The 24,343-nt window shown below is 37.3% G+C and overlaps 3 protein-coding genes across 3 annotated transcripts; 2 read left to right on the top strand and 1 right to left on the bottom strand.

Annotated features, from left to right (window-relative positions):
* Positions 1-2,686: 2,686 nt before the first annotated feature.
* On the top strand, positions 2,687-8,537 carry LOC144443702 (protein FAM151B-like). The gene is made up of 3 exons (XM_078133241.1): positions 2,687-2,816; positions 6,012-6,137; positions 7,192-8,537. The coding sequence occupies exons 1-3, from the start codon at positions 2,750-2,752 to the stop codon at positions 8,535-8,537; spliced, it is 1,539 nt and encodes a 512-aa protein (XP_077989367.1). The 5' UTR covers positions 2,687-2,749.
* A 9,328-nt stretch (positions 8,538-17,865) lies between these two features.
* On the bottom strand, positions 17,866-18,564 carry LOC144443700 (transmembrane protein 186-like). Its single transcript, XM_078133239.1, has one exon. The coding sequence runs from the start codon at positions 18,562-18,564 to the stop codon at positions 17,866-17,868; it is 699 nt and encodes a 232-aa protein (XP_077989365.1).
* A 1,444-nt stretch (positions 18,565-20,008) lies between these two features.
* On the top strand, positions 20,009-23,940 carry LOC144443830 (L-threonine ammonia-lyase-like). Its single transcript, XM_078133392.1, has 3 exons — positions 20,009-20,227; positions 22,555-22,915; positions 23,260-23,940. Exons 1-3 carry the CDS (start codon positions 20,039-20,041, stop codon positions 23,754-23,756), a joined length of 1,047 nt encoding a protein of 348 aa, XP_077989518.1. The 5' UTR covers positions 20,009-20,038; the 3' UTR covers positions 23,757-23,940.
* Positions 23,941-24,343: the final 403 nt, after the last annotated feature.

Genomic DNA, 24,343 nt, shown 5'->3' with positions numbered 1-24,343 from the left:
TGATGTATGCACCCGAGTTTTTACATCAGAACGATAAACAATACCAATAATTTAGCCGTAAATAAGCAAGTTATATTTTAAAACTATATACCAAAGGTATTTAAAGCCACGGTAGATGTAACATAATTTGTCTCTGATTTGTTTCCTTCTTGCGATATCTTTCCGCAGACGGAACGAAAATGAGGTACGTCTGGGACAGTGCTGTAACAGGTCTGTATTTTACAATAAAGGGTAGTGCTGTAAACGGGTCTGTATATGTCTGGGACAGTGCAGTAAACATGCCAGCCCTGTATTTTTACTACGATGACCTTATTTGTTCGGTGTACGGTGACTTGGTTATCAAACCCTCGCAGCTTTCCATGAGAAACTATTTTTATTCGGACATGTTTATTCCGAACTATTTACTTTGTACTTGCGTACATCATGTTAGTGCAGTGTTATCAATGATCAACACATAGGTACTACCATGGCAAGCAACCTATCAGCAAACTACGATTGACACGAACTAAAACTACCGTTGTTGCATATGGTAGAGCACACAAGTGGGCAACAATGACGTGGTGCCTTGGGTCTGTGGACATAATCAACCCATCAAGATGATGGCGTGTCAACACTGACACTGACGTGCAACTACTCGAGACGCCTCCCTACAGTGGGTGTAATTAATCAACTTCCATTTACAGCTTATACCAACATGTAACAATAATTTCGGTTTTTGTCTGTCTTAGCTAGCTGATAGTTGACTTGTTGTCTTTCTAATTCAGCCAATTGGACTGAAGTATTGAACAACTAGTTTTCAAGGTGAAAATGCGATGGGTGTTTGAACGTTCCGAAAATAAAAAATAAATAGCGAAAAGTTGCATCTACTAGGGCTTTACTCAAATCGATACATGGATAGTCGAAGTATTCTTATAGTATGGGTACATAACATTGGTAGAAAAAAATAAGGGAATTCTTCAGAGATATACTGTAGACCTATTGCATTTTGACTAGTCTTTTACTCAATCTTTCATCATATCCATTCTTTAATATTTCAGAAATTTTGTTTTGAAATCAGGAAACTTTTTATTACATTAGTCATAAAAAGGATGAAAGGAATAATTTAAACCGCACATATATTTATCCTTGAAAGTTGTTTGTTGTTAATGGAAGCTTCATTAAAGTCAAGATCATTCTTGAACGTTATCTGGGTGTTTGCATCGGACCGTTATTTTTTTTTTACTTATGACAAATTTGATATAATACAATGCTTTTCCCCACAGCGAGTCAAAGCTATTAAATGAACTATCAAGATCAGTGAGCCTGATCTCAAGGTTTCATGTTGAGATAGACACCATAAAGATAACAGTCACACACACATCACTTACACTGTGTGGGCTCTGTATTTAGTTAATGATATAAACAGTTAACAGTATGCATACTACTTTGACAGATTCTACAAATGTTCACTTGCTGCTGACCATGGATTTTGTTTGAACTTCAACAGATTACACCTTGTGTAGTAGTTACTGTTTATATCATTAACTAAATACAGAGCCCACGCGTTGTAAATGACGTTTGTGTGTTATCTTTATGGTGATACTTCATTTAATAGCTTTGACTCGCTTTAGTGAAAAGCACTGTATAAGATAACTCACAAACTTATCAATGTGTGTACGCACAGAGATATACTGCAGACCTAAAGGTAATAATGTTGCCATCTTTCTTGATAATGAGAGACTCTGAAATCTACTTTGGATTATGAATGTGCTGTGTAATTGAATTGGTATACTGTTTATTGTATTCATACGATTGTACAGGGGATGGAGTTGATTCTTACCTTACCAGTCATCATGTTTACAACAAAACAAGTGGCAGTAGAATAACTCATACCTTGAGTATTAGATATCATCTGATGAAAATCTGATCAAGGCTGTATTTGATTCATTTAACGTATTGCACGTCCGTTCAAGGAGAAGTCCGTCAGCTTGGGAGGGGGGATTTTGTGACCAAGGCCGGGGAAAGGATTTAATGCTCAATTTTCAAATAGTTCTTCGGCATTCCGTCTACTCCTCCCCGGTCGTAAATAATGATTGTTTCCCAAAGAATAGACTCTTTAATAAAGGCATCGAATAGCTAAAACTTGGGTTGTTTTGTATGTTCCGATATCTACTGCCAATAAAGGCCTAAAAAATAATTGTTTGGTTCCGGTTACCCGACCCCACCTAGCCTTTCACTGCCGACCCTAAACTTTTTTACGTACATAAATATATATCTTTAATAGTATGTGTGTAGTTTTATGACATACACTTTGATATTCATGCACTCTACTCGTGTAAATGGGTTATTGTTATATTTTAAATATTGCCTTCTCAGGTGAACATAAAACCCGAGACAAAAACACACTCATGCTACACATACATACGCGCGCGCACGCACACACACACACACACACACACACACACACACACACACACACACACACACAAACCTAAAGTTACAGTTAGTGACATAGATATGCGTAATCACTTCAGAATCGAAGAACCAAACTCCGGCTATCACATACAACTAGGTTCAAGGTAATTCGATGGTCTCTCGCCCGCCAACATTCAACCAGCACACTCCCCATGGCCATACATGTCAGATCAGGGACATGCTCTCCAAATTGTTGCGGTGTATTGTGGGAGCCGTTTCGTTGCGGTCGTGCAGTTCCTCGGAGTTATAGTTCGTCCCCCTATTTAGTGGTCTGAGTTCGTCCGTACAAATCAAGATGTTTCCAGCAAACATTGCTGTTATAGCTGTCATCATGACGCGTGCTTGCTGTCCTTCGTTTGTAGGCAAGTGATTTCATTTATTTAATAAGTTTAGTACATAAACCACTATGATTTCGTTGAGAACTGGTATTTTTGCCACATAACTGGAAATGTCTATGTTTCTATATACTCATCCATACAAACCAGCAAGCATACTGTCACCAGACTCGACCTTCTTTTTTTTATATAATAAACAAAGGGACCAGTGTTAAATTACATGTAAAGGAGAGTATTCTGAATGGCAAAAATGGCTTTGCCCAAGGGTCAGTCCCAGGACAATTTCTTTTTGTTATAAACACGCTTCCAGAGACAGCTACAGATGTTGAAGACTATGTAATGTCATAGAATCTACGTGTAGGGTCTACGGTTGATGTTTAGTATTCGGTAGAATTAATCAAATGCTTGAAATCTAAGCAAAGTACTGAGGAGACACGATGGGTCGGTCATATGTACCTAAAAGAGTTGAATATCAAAATTGTCGCCGTCAGAGATATGTTCGTTGTGGAATTGAGCCACGATTACAGAGTGAAGAATGAGGTCACGGCTGGGAAGTGAATAGTCTTGCTGCTAGACTGCTAGGGCTTTCTTTCGATACTATACAAGGAGGCGATCAGGCTAAAAAATGTAAACATGTACCAAGAAGGTCAATTCAGGCAAAATAACGAAGGTAAAATAGCAATGAACGATTAGCCGACATCTGCATCGGATTTTAATCAGATTGGCCACAAGTCAAGACCATGAAGTATTACAGTCTGATTTAAATCATCTATGTGAATGGGCTAAATAAATGGCATATTAGTTTTAATATAGAAAAATGCAAGGTCATGCATGTAGGTACCAGAAACACAAAAATAGAATATACAATGGGACGATCTACACTCACAACAGTAGCAAATGAAAAGGACATAGAAGTCATTGTACATGAGTCACTGAAACCATCCGATCAATGTGCTGAACCAGCACAAAAGGCAAACCAGACACTTGAACTGATTAAAATGTCCTTCACAGTGAGGTCAAAGGAAGTCATAGTAAGGCTTTATAAACAGTTTGTTAGACCTCAACTGGAATTTTCCATTTAAGCATGGTCACCATGGCTACAGAGAGACATTTCAAAACTAGAAAATGTACAAAGAAGAGCTACACAAATGGTGGTCGGTATGAAGAACCTCACATATGAAGAACGATTGAGACAGTTACAGTTGACAACACTAAGTCAGAGAAGATGTAGAGGTGACATGATTCAAGTATACAAAATTATCAACAATATTGACCAATGCAAGCTACACTTTCAGACTGCAGAATATCACTCAACAAGAGGACACTCAAATAAACTCCAGAAATCATATGCGACTAGACATCAGGAAACACTTCTTTACTTGTAGAGTAATAAACGAATGGAACAAGCTACCAGACAATGTAGTATCATCAACATCTGTAAATGCTTTTAAGAACGCCATTGACTCATATTATGCTACGGAACAGAGGGGTGTTTAGAATCCAATAGGATTACTAGTCCCGTGAACTAAACTGAACTGAACTGAACTGTATATGTGCCGCCCTTTGGGGTAGGGTTTTTCGCTCTTTGGTCTAGAATGGGTCCTGTCTTTTGAGAGCTAATGAGTCTAAAATGGGGTCCACATTTCTCAATTTTTCATTTTGTTTGGTCTAAAATGGGGTCCCGGGAGGAGCTCCTTAATAAATTCTCGACGAGTTTGGGAATTTTCCCCTGCTAATTCAAAGGTTGAGATAGCATGCACACCACCTGAATTGCTTGGTTTGCATTGTTACGTTAACTGTGCATGCGCAATATTGCATCCCTCGTTCAACCATGCGTTCAAAATTGGTCTAAAATGGGGTCTTCTGAAAAGTTGAACGGTCTAAAATGGGGTATTGGTTTTTGGTCAAAATTGGTCTAAATGGGGTCTGGGGTTGACAGCATTGGCCACACACCCCTACCAGAACTGGCCAGTGGTACCCCCCTGGCATAGACCCTCCACCAACATACCTGTAATGAAAACCAGATTTAAACTGATGTCTGCTGTAGGGGTAGTCTTGCAATGTCATGATTTATGCAAGAAATTTAGCTCTATATCTGTGATTTTTCAAGTCCCAGTGAAAGTTAGTTGTCAAAATGTTGTTCAAATGCCTGCCGCTTATTCTCAGCACAGGATGCTTGCCATCCTCGACTTCACTCGGCTTTCGCGATCCCCTACTAACCCGGGATATGTACACGCGTTTCCATGGCAAATAATAAACGAAATTCAAACCCTCATAACATTACTATTACGCATCAGAAAATTATACATACTTCATAGTGAGCATCGTAACAGTTTAACAACTTCAATATGTAGTGAAGTGATAAGGTATTATTGCCCTACTTTTCCTTGAGTAAAGTGTATAATTCCCGTTTCGACCAAAATTGACAGAAGCACCATCTGCTCCAAATCCAACAAGTTTCTGCTTCCAACTTTCACCAACTTTGTCACATATCAGTAGTTTTTGTCGCACTAACACCACCATCGGCATGTGCGTGTTGAATTTCCTTCTGTCCCACTAAATTCACCACGAGTTTACTAGTCGGTTTGTTTTTTCGTCGCAGATTATTCGTTGTAGATTATTTCACACTCTTGCATAGCTCTATCAGTTTCGTCGGCAATCAAAATAGAAATATATTTAGCTTCGTTTCTGATATCGTTAGTCAAGGCATTCCTGATTCGTCCAGCAATTGTTCCAATCATCTCTGGGCATTGTAAGTGTTATCATAGGTTGGATTTAATACCGACGCCATTTTTTTCTGAGCACTCGGAAATGGTTAAAACAACGTCGCAAATCACGGCCTGTTTCACACCACAGGAGGAATGACAAATGTGGGCTACGCCCTTATTTGTCACTCTGAAGCGGGCTGTAACTTTTGTATGTATGTATGTATGTACATGTATGTATGTATGTATGTATGTATGTATGTATGTATGTATGTATGTATGTATGTATGTATGTATGTATGTGTGTGTGTGTGTGTGTGTGCGTGTGTGCGTGCGTGCGTGCGTGCGTGCGTGCGTGCGTATGGATGGATGGATGGATGGATGGATGGATGTATGTATGTATGTATGTATGTATGTATGTATGTATGTATGTATGTATGTATGTATGTATGTATGTATGTATTTCAACAATACGAAGACTTACTTCTTACTTACCATTATATATTATATATTCTAGCTGGTGGAAGTACGCATACAACGGATAATATCCTAGATTTCTATCCTGAAGCAAAGGGCGATGGTTTAAACATTATTTGGGCGCATGCAGTGAATAGTCAGGACAAACTAAGCACTGCTTTAGCAGGTAAAGTAAATTTAGGTTGACGTGTAGACTGGTGAGTTTTACATGGAGTTGAGAGAAATTCGTGTGAACACTTTTATAGTTTCCCCCTACCTTTATCGAAAGAACACGGATTGCCTTCTAGTGGAGCGTATATTGATACATTTGTAGTAGCAAGATTCGTGTGACATTTTCCTCACGAAAACGATAATCTAAGCAATAATATGTGTCCCTGTGGAATGGATAGTCTGTGGAATTCTAAAATGGAAGGGAAAGAAGACGAAAGAGGGGGGTGTAGTTGAAATGGCAACATAGTTGACGACGTGTATGCAACCGTAACCCGTATAAACTACTGGCAAAGTTATGATCAAAGAAATCGCAAAATCGAAGTCATAAAACGTACAAACTAAAATGTGATGAAAAGGGACACCAAATCAACGTAAAATGTATTACAAAATATATCGAAGTTCATCTGTACCTCTCCATGTCTCCCGTACAACGTCATATGTACAACGCCACCACGGACATTTTAGATCGCAAGGGACTGAAAAACAGAGTTTATTATTTACAACGTTAACTCATCTGCTATGAGAATGTTGTCACTCCAGGAAATTACATTTGTAAGATATTTTCCTAAACCTTGGGTTCTGGAGAGTCATTTCACGATTTCACATCACTACATGAATTTTCGCTCTGTTGCCACGAAACTTTTTTCTGATTGTTCTTTCAGTGGTAGATGAACAAGGCAGTAGGGTCTATGATTTAACTGAAGGAAATGAGTACTTAGGAGTCATGAATATTCATATGTTCACCTAATCAATATTTATGTCTGCTAAGACCCATGCAGGAATATTGTGAAATGCTGTGAATGCTGAAATAATGAGTGAAAAAAAAGAGTTTCAATATGGTATTTCTTGGCAACAGAGTGAAATCATGAAATAACTGTCGAGAACCCAAAATTACCTTTATTTCCTGGATTCGAGTACATTTTTGTAGGTGCGCATCCCTTCACTTGAGGGTGTTTTTTTTACCAAAATGAGAAATAAGGTCTTCATTTTGTTCATTGTGTTTTTGGCAGACGATACCATGATGCTAGAAGCTGACATCAGTCCTGAAAATGGCACAGGTATACCAATAATGGCACATCCACCACACCTTACCAGTGATATCACTCTGGCAGAATGGATCAACCGAACAACCACAACTCGCAAGGGTATGAAACTCGATTTCAAGTACATAGACATTCTCCCAGACTCACTGAAAATTGTCAAATTGTTAGCTGATCAAATCCATCAGCCAATTTGGTACAATGCTGATATAGTTCACGGACCGAATTCGCCAAAACAACCAATAGATCCTGACGCGTTTATATCGTTCATCAACGAGGGCTTCTCTGATGCCGTGCTGTCTCTTGGTTGGACGACCGCTTGGGAAGTCGATGCCCCCACACAGCTTTACACATGGACCATGATTTATGACAATTTGAAGTACAGTTACCCTGGTAACCAGCCGGTGACTTTTCCAGTTCGCGCGGTGTGGGCTATTACCTCTTGGGACAAATGGGTTTGGATGCTTGGACTCAGGGACGATTTCTCAATTTCTGTATGGTCGTCAGCCAGCGATGACGTAGATGTCCAGGGGTTGGTGACACTGCGAAACAACGGTGACATAGCGAGAATTTACTACGATTTACCAGAATCACAGATGAAAGATTTCAAAGTTGCCATGGAGAGTGCCCCGGATGTGATCATAGATCCAGATACGCCACGATGGGACAAGACTTTGTGGCGCTCGCATGAATCCAAAGAATACGGGAACTACGTCTTTCTTAGCACAAACGGAGTTGGCATAGTTGGTGGAGACCGCCGTGCTTCTGTACAAACGAAAGAACAATATAAACCAATAACTGACGGAGCCGTGAAAATTAGTGGTCGCGTACAGTTTGTCTATCGTCCCAACCAGGACATCTATGGAGCAGGTGATGGGGTAGAACTTTACATGCGTTCAGCAGATGTGAATGATGGAGTACGTTTCTACATTGGTCGTAATGGTGAGATACGTCTTGGGTCTGCACCCGTCAATCAAACTGTTTCCGTGTCTGGTGAACTCGGTCCCAGCGACTGCTACTCGTTTGAAATAACTGACAAAGGAATCGATTCTAAAATAGTAGCAAGCGTGAGACCTGTCAAGTGCTCAGACGGCACAGGGACAGTGCCTGCAAATACCGACCCCGTCATGTTATCTCTTCAGTTACCCTATGATAGTAACCAATTTTATATCTTTATGACCAAAACTGGTGATACTATCGATGTTCTTTTGGAAGATGTTATATTACCGAGTTCATCCGCCTTGTGTGCCAGTAACATCATAACTCTGTTAGTCGCATACTTAGTAGCATTTAGCAGCCAAGTGTTGGTTGTATGACCAGATTGCGATTCACTTCGTCCCATTTTCAACTCGTCCCATTTCAACTCGCCCCAATTTCAACTCGCCCCATTTTCAACTCGCCCCATTTTTAACTCGTCCCATTTTCAACTCGCCCCAACAACACTAGGAAACGTTTATAAATCTAAACGATACATGGACTCGAAGTACGGAGACCGAAACATTTACATGATTTTACCTACGTAGCCAGTCGAAACGTAGCAAATGTAACATTTCGTAGCAGAAAGTGGTGTGGGTTTTGGCTAAGTGTTTGGTAGATCTAGAACTTATACTAGCACAACAACTTTAAATTTCCTCAGTCATGGAATATCACTTTTCACATTAGGACTTAATGTTTACAACCCAAATAAGAAATAATAATGATAATAACCAGAGAGAATATTAGTGACTGACACGCTTACGACTTCCGCGCGTACGGGTTTTGGAGACGTGTCTCCTCTCCCTAGATAACGCAACTAAGTATTGTAGTATGTGTTTACAGCGCAAGTGGTACTTCATTAGTGGAATACGAGATACCACAGACCCTCCAAACTGAGTACTACTAGCTTCGATTTCATATATGCACAGGTAAATTATATTGCAAAGAGTTGGGGCGAGTTGAAAATGGGGCGAGTTGAAAATTGGACGAGTTGAGTGGGACGAGTTGAAATGGGACGAGTTGAAATTGGGACGAGTTGATCCGTCACCGTATGACCATACCTGTAATAATCAACGAATGTACCGACACAAGATGAAATGTACTCTGTCCTTTGAAGTAGTTTATTTAACTAATACCTAGTATTTTCAGTCTTTTCATGGAAATTAAAATTTAATAACACATAAACACTATTCGGGGATTGCTTTGCGTTTCATCCACCGTTGAGGGGGCCCAGGAACAGTGTTACAAATAAGCAAACAAACAAACAAACAAACAAACAAACAAACAAACAAATAAATATGCATGGGTATTGAAATATCATTTTAAACTCATAGATTTATAAACATATAGATATGTATATACGAGCCTATATACTATTGAAATAATGTACTAGATGTTTCTATATATACTATCTATACAAAAAAAACTTGTTTGTATGCTTATATATATGTATATTTGTCTATTTATTTTTGTTTGTGTGTTTGTTTGTTTGTTAGTTAGTTGATTTGTTTCTCACACGGTTCCTGGGCCCCCTGTGTTTCATCGAGCAACTGAATTACTCCTAGAAGACGGTTACACCACTGACTATAAAGGCTCTCTCCGACATCTATACTTACATTGATTTCAATGCCTACAATATTTTTGTACGTACTACTATATATGTTACAGTAGACTGAGTCGGATCTATACGTTAGTTGTCTGATGATCACAACAGCGTGAAACATTGTGTTACGGCTCCTGTGTATCTTACTTGATACTGTGTTATTTATACAGCTCTACATACATATGTATTGAGCACTGTTTACTCTAGCATAGACATTTTACACATACTGAGTTTATATAAATATATGTAACACCTTTTTGAAAAATGCTTTAAAAGTCGTGTTGTAATTCGTGACTGTATCATGTGAACAGTGCACAACTCAAACCAGATAGAGGCGTTCAGAAGTCTCTTCCAGTTCTCTGAGTTTAACATGACAAACTCGAGTAAATATGCAAATATAATCGAATGAAAAGTACGTAAAATTCTTGAAGTGATACCTCAGAATTATGTTTTTTATCCTTGATACTGCATCATATATATCATAAGAGCTTGATTACTTATAAACACCGCAGTATAATATGTGTATTTATAACATTGTTTTCGTACGAGACAAGGACAGTAGGACTCCCATTACTTTGATCTCAGACGCTATAGTGGTCTGTTAACATGATTAACAATTGATACTAACCCCCCCCCCCACCACCACCACCACCACCACCACCACGGCTACCCCTCCCCACGAATCCCTCCAACAAAACAAAACAACAAATAGCACTGTGTTTTGATAATCAGACCAGCTGAAAAGTATTAAAATAGATATATGCAAATATAAAGAAACTGAGATCAGGCAAAATAACCGTGGTCACTTTTCATTGACCCCTTGGTCTCCTAATGTCACACATCCTGGTATATCATGCATATAGGTGTTGTTTGATGTACAGTCTGTCGTGTGGCGATGGTACCCATAGCAACAATAGAATGAACAGTTCTCCAAGGATTAATATTTTTCAATATAAGAGGATTAGTGAAATTAGAGTAGAATACAATCAATGTAGCAGTATTTTATTTAACCACAGATGTGGCAGTTAAAGCCGTTGAATTTTTCAAATACTACGTCTGTGTTTTTTATTTGTAATAAAATAGCAGTAACCACACACCAAAAATCGAATTGTTTCAATTTATACTATATATAAGGAATATATAAGGGTAAGTTCAAATTTGCATTTTTTTTTGTGAACGTATATCGTAATTTCATGGTTAAACTTTATGTGACATCTGCTGCAATATCAAGCAATATGCCGCTGTGATCACTATGCTCATTTGAATATGTACGTATCTCCGACATATATGTGACGTCATCTTTCGATAAGTAATGTTGAAACTCTAGTGGAACGAGTTTGCACTTCAATACAGCATTATGTTTTGGTTTTTCGGTTCTACATGACCAGAATTGTCACGTGACAAAGCACGGTAAGAATACTCTTATTTGTGGATCTGTTTAGATGTAGTGTTAGTTTCCATCGTGTGCAGTGAATATATTGTTTTTAATGAAAAACACAACGTGTCAGTTTCACATTGCAGGAACAACTATGGCAGAATCCTTGGCATTATTTCAGATAAACAGTGGAATTAGACAGTGGAGGCATTCCATAGATATGAAAGATGGGTGTGATCTTACTGTTCACATCTTCCGTATAGCATTGTATACTGAATTGATAAGATTGCATACAACAGTAACCAGGGTTTCAACTTGAGGTTCTTGCATGAGTGTTATCTCATCAGTAGAACATTTTATTCTGACAGGACCAACGAACAGCATTGTGAAGCTTTAAGCCTGAAAGCCTACATGTAATATCTAGGCCGGACACACTAGCATTTCTAACTTACTTAACGTTTACATGTTATAGGGTGACAACAAACGGATGGATACTGAAGTACCGTCATTTTGACAAAATGAGCCTCTGTTGCTCTCACAGTGGAAAGCATAAAATATTTAAAACCTGAAAACTTACAATGTGTCACTATATGATTGGTCTCGGCTATTTATACAATACCTGACGCATGTTGATGTATACCACGAATTTATATAATAGGAAAAACACGTATTTCAAGAGGTCCTCTTGCATTATATATATATATATATATATACATATATATATAGTTATATATATATATATATAGTTATATATATAGTTATATATAGTTATATATATATATATATATATATATATATATATATATATATATATATATATATATATATATATATATATATATATATATATATATATATATAGTTATATTGGGGTCGACACATAATGGAAAATATTTGGCGTGTAATAATAATTCAATATGTTTACCCACATCATCCAACATTTAAGCTTTGTTCAACTCGCCGCGATATTAACTCACCCCATTCTTCTCAATCCCTTTCAAAATCATGAAGTAAAAGTAATTTGCAGATCTTTGCAATATGATTTACATGTGCATGTATGAAAATCGGGAATGCACTCATGGAAGCTTACATACAAAATACGCATTAAAAATGCGGTAAGAGCCTATTCCTTGGCTATTTGTGCCCATCGTTCATCTTGATTTCCATCATAAAATAAAGTACAAAGTTTTGTCTGGATCAATTCCTGGAAGTCAGTGAATACTTGCATTGGGATTTATAGTGTGATGTGGTCACGATTGTGTTTCCTGATTTTAGTTATAAAAGACATTACGGTAGACGTAATAACGTCGTGCGTCCACTACCATTGACTTCCAGTTCCCTCCATCGTTTTAACAAAACCAGATTTTTTTATGTTAAACGCATAATGAAAAATAAAAAAGAAGCAACCAGCCCACAAATCCAATGCACTGAAATTGGGGCGAGTGAGTTGAAATTGAGACGAAGTGATCCGTCAATTATTCGTTGTATCAATATTTGACGGAAATGGATCTGGTCACATATGTGACAGAATTATGCTTTGTTTGCGCACACAATATGTGACTGTCACCTAACCAACCGGTGATTAACTTTTATTAATAACTTCTTACCTTCTCTCTACCATTCACAGGTTTCTCACACTTTGCCGAGAAACACAGGCGTGAAGATGGCGAGAAAATTGGCAACGATTATAACGTGTGTGCTCATCATATCGGTGATATTGAATCTAACACTCTATGTAACCCTTATTGAAAACATACGATTGCCACCAGAAATTGTTGACGAGCCTTACAACGACAGTCTTGGTGCTTTGCAGACGGGGGATGATCACAGCTACAGACAAATATTCAACCCCAACGTTGCAGTACAGAGTCTGGTCAACTACGGCAAATCTCTGCATAACTCAACAGTTAACAAAGTGGGTAATTTCATTAGAGATAATGATTGGCAATGGCCCAGAAATGTAGAGACTCAGAAACTCTACGATCTGCTACGCCTATCAAAATTATCCAAGAACACGACTTTCGACACAATATACGATATGTACAGTAAATTCAAATCAGCTCTCTGGATTAGTGGAGTGAATGCATCCAAGAATGATGACCGGATTAGAGAAGATTTTATTCGAACGATCGAAAACTTCACCATGATAGAGGTAAGCGATGATGAAAGTGATGATGATGATAATGACGATGATGGAGAAGAAAGTGACGATGGCCGTGAAGCGGTTTCCGTTGCAACAGCATTAGCGACACAGCAGACAAACGCCACTGAAATGAACTTGCACATGGAAACGTCCCAGATAAAAGAGGGCGAGAATTTAGTCCAACAATTAAACATGACGAGAGTTTTATTCCCGTCTCCTCTTCAGTCAAGAGCTGGGTTTCCCGTTGATGTCAAACATGCATGGAACGCAACACGAGTCGTATACAACTGTGTTGATAGATGCGGTAGCCAGACATTTCTCGCTCTTATTGGAATTTTGTCGTTCGAGCACGGATATCAGAGTGTGTGGAATCGCGTTAAAAGATACAATCTCACTATAAAGCGACAAGAAATTGCGATGAAAAATATCGACAAGAGGCCTCCCCCGTATGTCTTCAACAGACATGTCCACTTTCTCGATTTCAAACAATTTGGAATACAACCACCTGTTTATATCAACCTCGTTCGGGAACCCCTACCGAGATTTCTATCCTGGTATTATACGGTGACACCAAACGAGTCTTATCCACAGAATTCTTCACAGAGGATACATCCTCACCTTCAAGATAATAAACGTCAATCGTTTGATGAATGTGTCCTCACGAATCATTCAGCTTGCAGGGTAGACAATGCATTCCAAATTATTCCGTATTTTTGTGGCCAGATCCCCGAATGCCGAGTTCCCGGTCGTTGGGCGTTGGAAAGAGCAAAGAAGAGGGTCATACAAGATTATGTGTTTGTTGGGGTTCTAGAAGACTTCGAAAATACGCTTCGGATTTTTGAAATCCTGATGCCCCGATTTTTTGACAGCGCCCTCAAAGTTTACAAAACCATGCTCATGGGTTTAAAGAAGTATGAATACTACAAAAGTATCCCTGCACCGATTCCGTCAAAGGATGCAGTCCAAGAAATGAGCAGAAGGCTAGCTTTGGAGTACGAATTCTACAACTTTGTTCGAGGACGACAGGAACTTTTGAAGAAGCAACTGTCAACCTCTTTAATAAGTGGTGATGCAGATACGCACCAAGACACCGGAGTACGACTTGACGATAATCGAGTACCCTCATTGATAAATTATCAACAGATAATCTGAGACACGTACACACACACACACACACACACACACACACACACACACACACACACACACACACACATACACACACACACACACACAATTAATATAAAACACAAGTTAATTTGGTTGTCTTCATTTGGCTTCCAAAAGTCATCAGCCTCGGGTTGTCCACTTTGGAGGCTGGATAGACGCCCTCAACGTACACAATAATATAACTTTGCTACACACGTACATATAAATTTATATTACATACATACATGTGTGTGTATATATATATATATATATATATATATATATATATATATATATATATATATATATATATATATATATATATATATATATATATATATATATATATACATACATGAGTGCAAAATTTATTAGCAATAAAGTCCCTAACAATAAGTAAACTCGCAAAATAATTCTTTACCAAAGGTAGAGGCCAGATAATCCTGAGCACACTACTCAATGGTAATTTGTGAATAGAATGACACTGTGCAAAGTCAGAATGAATGGTAATGTATACATTACATTATGTATGCATAGAATACACACACACACTCACTCAATATATATATGAATGTGTGTGTGTGTGTGTGTGTGTGTGTGTGTGTGTGTGTGTGTGTGTGTCTGTGTGTGTGTCTGTGTGTGTGTCTGTGTGTGTACCTGGGTATATATAGAAGTGCAACATTTATCTGTGTATACACAGATACATGCTCATGGGGTTGCCATCATACAATTAGTGACATTGAGATTTTTTAAAATCATGCCATAGAGGGCATCATTTCTTTTTATTTCACCACAATGAGGAAATATGGGGGTCAGTCAGGTGATTAAAAACATGGAATTAAGTATGACCACCTTTAATAGTAAAATCCTTTGATACTAGTTAGTTTCCCTAAATTTTACAACTGATAATATTCACAAATTAGGTTATGTATCATTAAACAGTTTTTCACAGACATCTGACAAGATTGCCGTCTTTTTTCTTTAAAAAAAAAATAGCACCAAAGGCACAACTAAATCCATTTTGTTATTTCATAAAGAAGGTACGCATTTCAGAATGTAGATCTACCAAGTAGTTTGGAAGTTTTAATTTTTTACTAAAACTCAGAAATAACACTTCAAATACTTTGGAGGTGAAAGGCTTCTTCATGGTGTATGGGTTTTAATTAAAAAAAATATAAATGTCAAATTGTAGGTGGATTTTTGTTATTCATGTGAAGCTGGAAAATGAGAATTGTCACCAAAAAGCTTACTGAAATATGTTATCAAAGCTAGTAATAAAGAAACACAATGAATATTCAATTGTGTACAACCTCTACATGAAATGGTTTCTCATATTGTATATGACTCATGTGTATACATTCCCACAATTCTGTATGGTTGATTGACAGATTGTCTCAGCCAATGAGAGCACAGATGTCGATTACAAGTTACCTGCATACATATATATGATGCATATATGCAGAAACAAGCAACAGTTACACATATACTCTGAAAGAGAAATTTGCATAAAAAAAAGTTTTGTTATTCATAATACTAACTTTCTTCAAAAGTATCAATTCTTGGCACTGTTTCTGTTTTTGAACAATCTTGCATGATTATTGGGTATTTTAAGACAATTTTCTTATATACATGCATGTTGTTCTCTCATACTGAATGTTCGAAACAGGTTCTTGAAGTTTTCTTTTTCAAAAGATGGTTAAATTTTAGTAGAGCTGAAAATATGCAATCTAAAACAATGGAACTTACAAGGAAATTGTTTTTTTCATTATTTTCATTAAAAACAAACTTTTACAGCTGTGGTAACTAAATAAATAATACATACATTGGATTAGGTTGCATTCACAAACACGAGGGGGGGGGGGTTTGGAGTCAAGAATTTTTCAAGTAACCCCTGACACAATAAAAACACATTAAGTGTCCCTAGTTTCAATAGTTTTGAAGTAACCCAACCCCCGACCTGTGAATTACATGTATTTCAAAATTTTCCTTTTCAGGATAAATATTTCTCCTTCAGTTTCTTATTAACTTCTAACACTGTGGCCTGATAACTTAATCAAAATGATAATAAACATTACAGAATGGTGACAAGATTGTTGGTGGCTGCGACAGTCCTGAAAATGAAAATGATGGCATCATGATGATATTATTGATGGTGTTGATAGTGTGGGTGATGATTATATTTAGGAGATGGATTTTGAGGATTGAGGTGATGATTTTCAATAATGAAGAAATGAGTGGATGTTGATATTTTGTATTTCATATGTTCTACATAACATTGCTAATCTGATTAGAATACCCAAAAGATATTATTGTACAAAAATGTTGACTGGTTAAGAATGTTCATGTTTAATACATCTTTTTGTTCTGTTGTTGTTCATCCTGTACTGATAGTATAGCTATTACATATTTTAAATATATGAAAAGTATATATACAGTGAAAGATATTATCACTTCAAACTATATTTATGTATGTTCCACATCCCCCCTCCCATTGTAAGTTTTTTTTTGTATGGTTCTTATTGTATATAAAGCTTGATAAACTTAGTCAAGTTTACAAATGTAAGAAGTTCAGCAAGTACAGTAAATTTTCATATTTTAAAGTAGCCCCTCCTAATCAAAGGTAATTTCATGTAACTCACCTGACATAGGCTTAAATTTTTAAGTACCCCGCCCCTCTCAATCCCCCCCCCTCGAGTTTTTGAATGCAGCCTTATTTAAAAAAAAACAATATTGATAACAAAAAGTTTGTGCATCTTAAATGAGCAGCATACAAGAAAAATTAAAAATTTATTGAAACCCTACAAACAAGAACTATGTTCTAGTACATGTAACCTACCAGATTTCACAGTCAAAAGTTCTAAACCTTAGGCCTAATAAAAAAAATTATGTGGTTCCGATTATGCTCAATTTTAGAATAGGTGGGGTAGGTAGATTTTTTGTTTTATTTTTATATATATATTTTTTTTCATATGTGAGTGTCTAGTTCAGGTAGATACATGTATGTTTACGATGTCTTCCATATGGTCTCTGTGTTACTGGTTTCTTGTCATCAGATGTACAGCCCTTACATATTGGAAGAATGGTTTTATATTGTCTTTCTAAGTTGATGTCAGTTTCCAAATCCACTATTTCTTGCGCATCATCACAAACCATGACCGTTTTACAGCACCGTTCTTAATGAGTCGGTCCGTACTGTTTTATTTCGAAATAATAGCTCTGGTTTGTGAGAATGTTTCTTGTCAAACTTCACAATTTTTGCGATTTTGTATAAATTTTTTTCTTCAAAATTCATTAAAAAAAGTTTAGGGTCAGCAGTGAAAAACTAGGTGGGGTCAGGTAACCGGAACCAAACAATTTTTTTTTAGGCTTTATCAAAAGTATATAATGTCTGCTGATCATTTATCCACGTCTTCCAAACACTGCTTCAAATTTCTCTCTATTGGTTACCAAACCAAACCTTAAGGTGTAGTAGAGAGTTTGATTAGAACTATATAATTGGAATTTTCTTAGTGTTTCTATTTGTTTGTCTCCAACTTCTGTCAATGGCTTCACATCTGATATAGGAACTTCAAAATTGTGTCGGCGCCCCCAAAACGTCAAATGAGAAACTCGTAAAACGTCCATTTTGTTGTTCACTGCCATTACTCCAATAATTCTTCTGAGGAAGTAACTCATGCTGTATAGCAACACCATTGCAAGAACTGCTAGGTAGACCGAATACTTCAACGTGTCACTTGATATGATTCCTTCCATTTTCATAAATGCTAATGGCGGTAATAATAATATGGTGAACGCAGTTTGTGCTAATTTCACACGAGAGAAGCTTCGCAGTGCACGAATGAACGGCAGTTTATATATGACAGTATATTCTGCAGGAGTTGACAAATTTGATGCAGGGGGCTTACCAGGTGCTTTCGTAATGGTAGACACATTCTTTCCAGTGGGAGTACCACTAGATTTACTGAACAGCCCATTTTGAAAGCAGAAAAGTCTCGTATTTGACTTAATCCATGGTGTTCGTTGCGATGACAATGTCACTCTAAACATGTGAAATCTTCCATTACCAAGCCCATAGAGAACCATACGTGCAAATGACATAATTCCCCTTCTACATCAGTACAAATTGCTTGATTGCCACGTTTTTTGTCCTGTGGTTGACTGTAATATTGAACATAGTAGTAAATATGAGATATGAAATTAAAATTTTTCATGGTTTTATATTTGCTATGATTCTTTGATGATGCAACAAATCTTAGCTATAAAACGACATTTTGACTAATTACATAAGCTGCTCAATAATCATTAAAGGGGAACACTACTCCAGGAAATAGAGACATTTTCCTAAACTATGGATTCTGGGGAGTCATTTTATGGTACATCAACTTACAATTACTTGTAATTTCAGAGAAACATCAAGTTGATCTTGTGGCTTTATAGGGTATTTTTACTATGGGCTATTGCATCATGGGATTCAGCAGAAGCAATAGTCGAGCAGCACACTGAATATTTATAGGTCCTTAGTGCCTATACATTTCAGTGTAAAACATCTCATGAATATTCATTGTTCAACTTGACTACATTACTTCTGACTCCTATGCAGCAATGTCCCATGTATGATACATACATACACACATACATACATACATACATACGTACGTACATACATACATACATACATACACATAGTGACATACATACATACATACATACACACACACACACACACATACATACACACGTGCGTGTGCACGCACGCATAAATGTCTCTGCGTGTGTGTGTGTATATTGTGTATGTATGTATGTAAGTATGTATGTATGTATGTATGTATGTCACTATGTGTATGTATGTATGTATGTATGTATGTATGTATGTATGTATGTATGTATGTATGTATGTATGTATGTATGTATGTATGTATGTATGCATGCATGCATGCATGCATGCATGCATGCATGTATGTATGTATGTATGTATGTATGTATGTATGTATGTATGTATGTATGTATGTATGTATGTATGTCATACAATTTGTAAATATTAGAACTTATATTGAGGTACCGTGATTGCTATGTATGTATACCAAATTGTGTACAATCATAGACAGTGGAGAGTCCCCTCCACTGTCTATGATACAATGTACACGGATTTGTTACAACTTCAAGTTGATGAAAGATGAGGGATGTGGCCGGGGATGTGGACGCGTTGAGACTGAACTGAGTAAACTGTGAAGTGCCTTCTGCACAACCCTCATGATGATTTGGATATCACCACATGGGCGGAAACAGTTATTTGATTCGATGAATGATTATATATGACACATACCGTACGGACAACTTCAATATTCACTCTTGAAGACAAACGTGTTGGCTTTGTACAGCATGCAGCAGTCATTTGCATGTGATCTAGCCTGAAGCTCAGCTAGGTAGCACATGTGTTGGGAGCCCTCAAGTGTTGATGACCGGAGCCGTGACCCTTACCTTTAACCCTTATTTAGTTTAACACTTATGTGATTGGTCATTCATACTCCACGCTTTCTCTAACAGTGGTAATGATTGGCGGAGTCCAGGAAAAATGAACATCGACAACACAGATCCATCTGCTGAACGGAAAGACTTTCAGGAGGAACGCTTCGACAAAGATTTGACAAAGTTGACATCCATTCCTGTCAGTCGAATACGCGATGCCCAAACAAGAATAAAGGGAAAGGCCTTCCGTACCCCGCTTGTCCCGCTAAACGATGAAAGAACCCCCAACAGAAAGGTAAACATTGTCCGAGTCGTCTCAAGATTTAACCGGTGATATTGTTATGCATATGTAATGATTAACAGTTTGATTAATGTCGTGAAGAAAACTTTTGCATTCGTACGAACAGTATACCTAACTGTTTACCTTATTGTCCCTGCTCAGCAGAGCAAACAAAATGTATCCTCAGTAAGCATATACATATTAATATCGGGCACGGAGACAAGAAAAACGAGAATCTAAGAAGTACTTCACGCCCCTATGATGTAGTCTGTCATGTGGGCGTTTCCCGTCGACCACAAAGCTAAGTTTTGATTTGTCAATTAAACCTTAGATATGTCTTATTTTTAGTTTAAATCTGAATTTGATCCCACTAAAATAATTATGTTTTTGGCCTTGTAAGTGTATTGGTGAAATGTACATATTTGAAGTTGAAATAGAAAGAGTTATTTTATAATAGTTGGCAGGTTTTTTTCTACTCGTAAGTTGAATGTTATTGAGGCATTCACTGTTTTCCTCTATAGATTATGTGGTTTATGCTCAGTTTTAGAATATGTGGGATAGGATAGAGATTTTTTCAATTTTTTTTTCATATGTGAGTGTCTAGTTCAGGTAGTTGTGTTTTTTGTTGTTTTCCATATGGCCTCTGTTATGTTATATAGTTCTTCCCATCAGATGTACAGCCATTACAGATTGGAAGAACAGTGTTAGAGTGTCTGTTTAAATTGATGTCAGTTTCAACATCCCTGTTTCTATTGAGATTTCACACAATTTTCATGATTTTATTATTTTTTTCTTGAATACATAAAAAGATTTAGGGTCGGCAGTGAAAAACTAGGTGGGGTTGGGTAACTTGAACCAAACACTTTTTTTAGGCCTTATAACCAGGCATTAAAATCTTGATCATTGTGAATGATAACTGTTACCAATAATACACTTTTTAAAGATACTGTTCGAAAAGCTGACTTTTTCTCTCATGGCATGGTACAAGATTTTAATAAATGATTGGTTGTTATTATTATTATTATAGAGGAAAGGGTAACTACTCAAATAGTGTAATTTGCTCTCTAATGAAGTGGCAGGTGTAAATGGTAATGATACCATGTAGGAACAAGTCATTGAGAATGACATAGTCCCCGCTATGATTGGGTTTTAAGGGAATGGCAGTTTATGTTGTCATTTTCAAACCTGGTTAATGTTGTTTGGCCTCATATGGTTGTTTTTGATATCACTAGCTCTGATCACGCAACAACATTTGTGAACCTAAATCAAACAGACTTAGATATGTTGTGTCTGCTCATTGGACATGGGACATGCCTACTCTTCAAGATGATGACGTTATGGAATAAACCATTCAACAATAAAGGATGGGTTGGGTACGGGGGGAGGGGGGGGGGAAACCTGTTCAAGCATGTCTGAGTTATGGCTTTGGACATGAAAACTGCGCTAACAGAATGGCTGCCAGGCAGCCATATCAGATTGTATCACGACAAAAATTGATATGCACATGTATGTCATAGAACACTGTCCTAATGCCAACTTTGAATGAGATCTGTTCAATCATGTCTGAGTTATGGCTTTGGACATGGAAAATTCGCAAATAAAATGGCTGCTGGGCGGCCATATTGGATCATATCATGAAACAAATTGACGTGCATATGTATGCCATAGTATGTTGCCCCTGTACCAAGTTTGAAAAAAATCGGTCCAGGCATCTCCAAGAATCGGCTCCAGACAGACGGACAGAACCCAATCCATAAGTCCCCGTCCCGGACTTTGTCCGGCGGGGACTAACTAGACTATTTAGTCTGGATGCCAATGTGGTCGCTAACTAAGTGGTGTAAATGGTAACAATACCATATACGAACTAGACTACAAATAATGTAAATGACTATGCAAACTGTGGAAATAAAACAAGGTATATCAAGCCAGTTCCTGTATCTCATTTTTGCAAGTCGTTGATGACTTCTGATGCCCAGTTTACAAAAAAAACAACATTTTTTGTAATTCAGCTAAAAGAGTGTGATTAGGCTCCCTAAAGCTATATTCCAAATGATGCATCATTTATCATTGCTCAATAGTTGGTGACAAAGTTATAAGTGGTTTCAGACCCATTACTGTTTTCATGCATATTCGGATATCTAATGTCGGGACCTACGCATGAGAATAATGGGTCTGTTTTCTCAAGTACTTGAGGGTAATATTCTTTTTTCTCCTAAAAAGATGAAATGTAGAAAAAAAATGTAGTTCTAATTTTGTGTAATTGAAGTGACAGAGTATAGTAACATATGTCACAAAACTAGTGAAAATGAAAGGGTTGATTGATATTATGTTCTTTTTTGCAGATTTATCTCAAACTTGAAAATTTACAGCCAATTGGTTCTTTTAAACTCAGAGGTGCCTATAATGCTCTCCAATGTCTTCCACAAGAAAACTTGAAAGATGGTGGCGTTTACACCGCTAGTGCTGGTAACTTTGCACAAGGCTTGGCATGGAGTACAAGGGAAATAGATGTCCCATACTCTGTGATTGTGCCAGAGAATGCACCAAAGACCAAACTAGAAGCAATCCAAAGACATGGTGGTGGCAAGGTTGATATCAAAAAGGTTCCGTATGATTCCTGGTGGCAGGTGATGTGTGAACATGATTATCCTGGAATGACAGGGCAGTTTATTCACCCAGTTGCAGATGTAGATGTTATGGCAGGTAAAAGTCACATTACTTTTGGCAAATTATTCAAACGTTTTGCCAAACCACACAGCTTAGACAGAAATTGTGTTTGATTCCTAGTTTGATGAAATTTTCCACTTTTCAGATAATAGTCACATACATACTATATTGAGCGAGCTTTATAGAATAAAATTAATGTTACTGTTCAAATATTTCAAGTTCCACAGTTTGTTTTTTCTTTTTGAAACAGTAATCTTGTGCTGTTGATTAATGTCATAATGATCCTTCCCGTTTACCTCATCCCGTTATAAAAATTTTTAATTGGGAAAATCACCTGCTAAGAGTAAATGTTGTTCTTCCCTAATCCATTACTTTGGTAGGAAATGGAACAATTGGAATGGAAATCCTAGAAGACCTTCCAGATGTTGATGCAGTTATCATTCCATATGGTGGGGGTGGTTTAAGTTGCGGGATAGCATCCGCCATCAAGTCATTTAAACCGGATACTAAGATCTATGCCTGTGAGGTTGAAACAGCTGCTCCGCTTTCTGCATCCCTTGCTGCCGGGCAACCAACAAGTTGTGGATACACATCCAGCTTTGTGGATGGCATGGGATCTAAGTGTGTTTTACCAGACATGTGGAATCTTGTGTCTAATTTGATAGATGACTCATTGGTTCTGACATTACAACAAGTAGCAGAAGCTGTAGTTTTACTCATGGAAAGAAACCGCGTTGTTGCAGAAGGTGCTGGTGCTGCACCGGTTGCTGCAGCACTCGCGGGTCTTGCCGGGGATGGTAATATTGTTTGTGTAGTGTCAGGAGGGAATATCGACAAAGACAAATTGATGAAACTAATGCAAGGTCAGATACCATAATAGATATATGACACTGACCTTGACATTGACATTGAAGACAACAAATCTAGATATGAATCAAACACTTTTTACAGATGAATCAAAATCATGATTGAAATGTAAGTTTTTATTAATATTGAAATATAATATAGATTTTATCAAAGGGCTGTGTGTTGGTGTTTGTCAAAGTATGTTACAAGATTGATGAACTTTGACCCAACGTCCATGATTGACACTTCATGACCCCTTATCTGAGCCAAGATTGTGATACAAAGACAGATCATTCTGATTGGTCAACTCACCAGTACCATGATGCATTGCACAAGTAGCCAGCATTTATGAGATATTCTTGCAAGTCAAAGTAATTTTTTTCTTCTCTTGTTGTAGACTGACACCAGTCCCTTGAGAGAATTTTTTTGTCTCATAAACTTCAAACATTTTGAATTTGTTATTCATTTTGAATTTTGTGAAGGAAAATGTGGTCAACTTTGTTTTATTTTCCCCAGTGACTAGTAGTCTGCTAAGGCTCAGTGTTCACCTGACTGTTTGCAATCACTCACCCAGGCCGCTATTTCAAACAAAAAACACACTTGTGTTTAAACAATTTA

This window comes from Glandiceps talaboti, chromosome 12, assembly GCF_964340395.1.
Source record: "Glandiceps talaboti chromosome 12, keGlaTala1.1, whole genome shotgun sequence".
Taxonomy (NCBI): Eukaryota; Metazoa; Hemichordata; class Enteropneusta; family Spengelidae; genus Glandiceps; species Glandiceps talaboti.
The sequence above is the reverse complement of the archived record's forward strand: the minus strand, read 5'-3'. Positions and strand labels throughout refer to the sequence as shown.

Coding starts and splice junctions, on each gene's coding strand:
- LOC144443702 (XM_078133241.1), top strand. CDS start 2,750: ATGTTTCCAGCAAACATTGCTGTTATAGCTGTCATCATGACGCGTGCT. Junction 2,817..6,011: donor TTGCTGTCCTTCGTTTGTAG/GCAAGTGATTTC, acceptor TATATATTCTAG/CTGGTGGAAGTACGCATACA. Junction 6,138..7,191: donor ACTAAGCACTGCTTTAGCAG/GTAAAGTAAATT, acceptor TGTTTTTGGCAG/ACGATACCATGATGCTAGAA.
- LOC144443700 (XM_078133239.1), bottom strand. CDS start 18,564: ATGTCATTTGCACGTATGGTTCTCTATGGGCTTGGTAATGGAAGATTT.
- LOC144443830 (XM_078133392.1), top strand. CDS start 20,039: ATGAACATCGACAACACAGATCCATCTGCTGAACGGAAAGACTTTCAG. Junction 20,228..22,554: donor AAAGAACCCCCAACAGAAAG/GTAAACATTGTC, acceptor TCTTTTTTGCAG/ATTTATCTCAAACTTGAAAA. Junction 22,916..23,259: donor AGATGTAGATGTTATGGCAG/GTAAAAGTCACA, acceptor TTACTTTGGTAG/GAAATGGAACAATTGGAATG.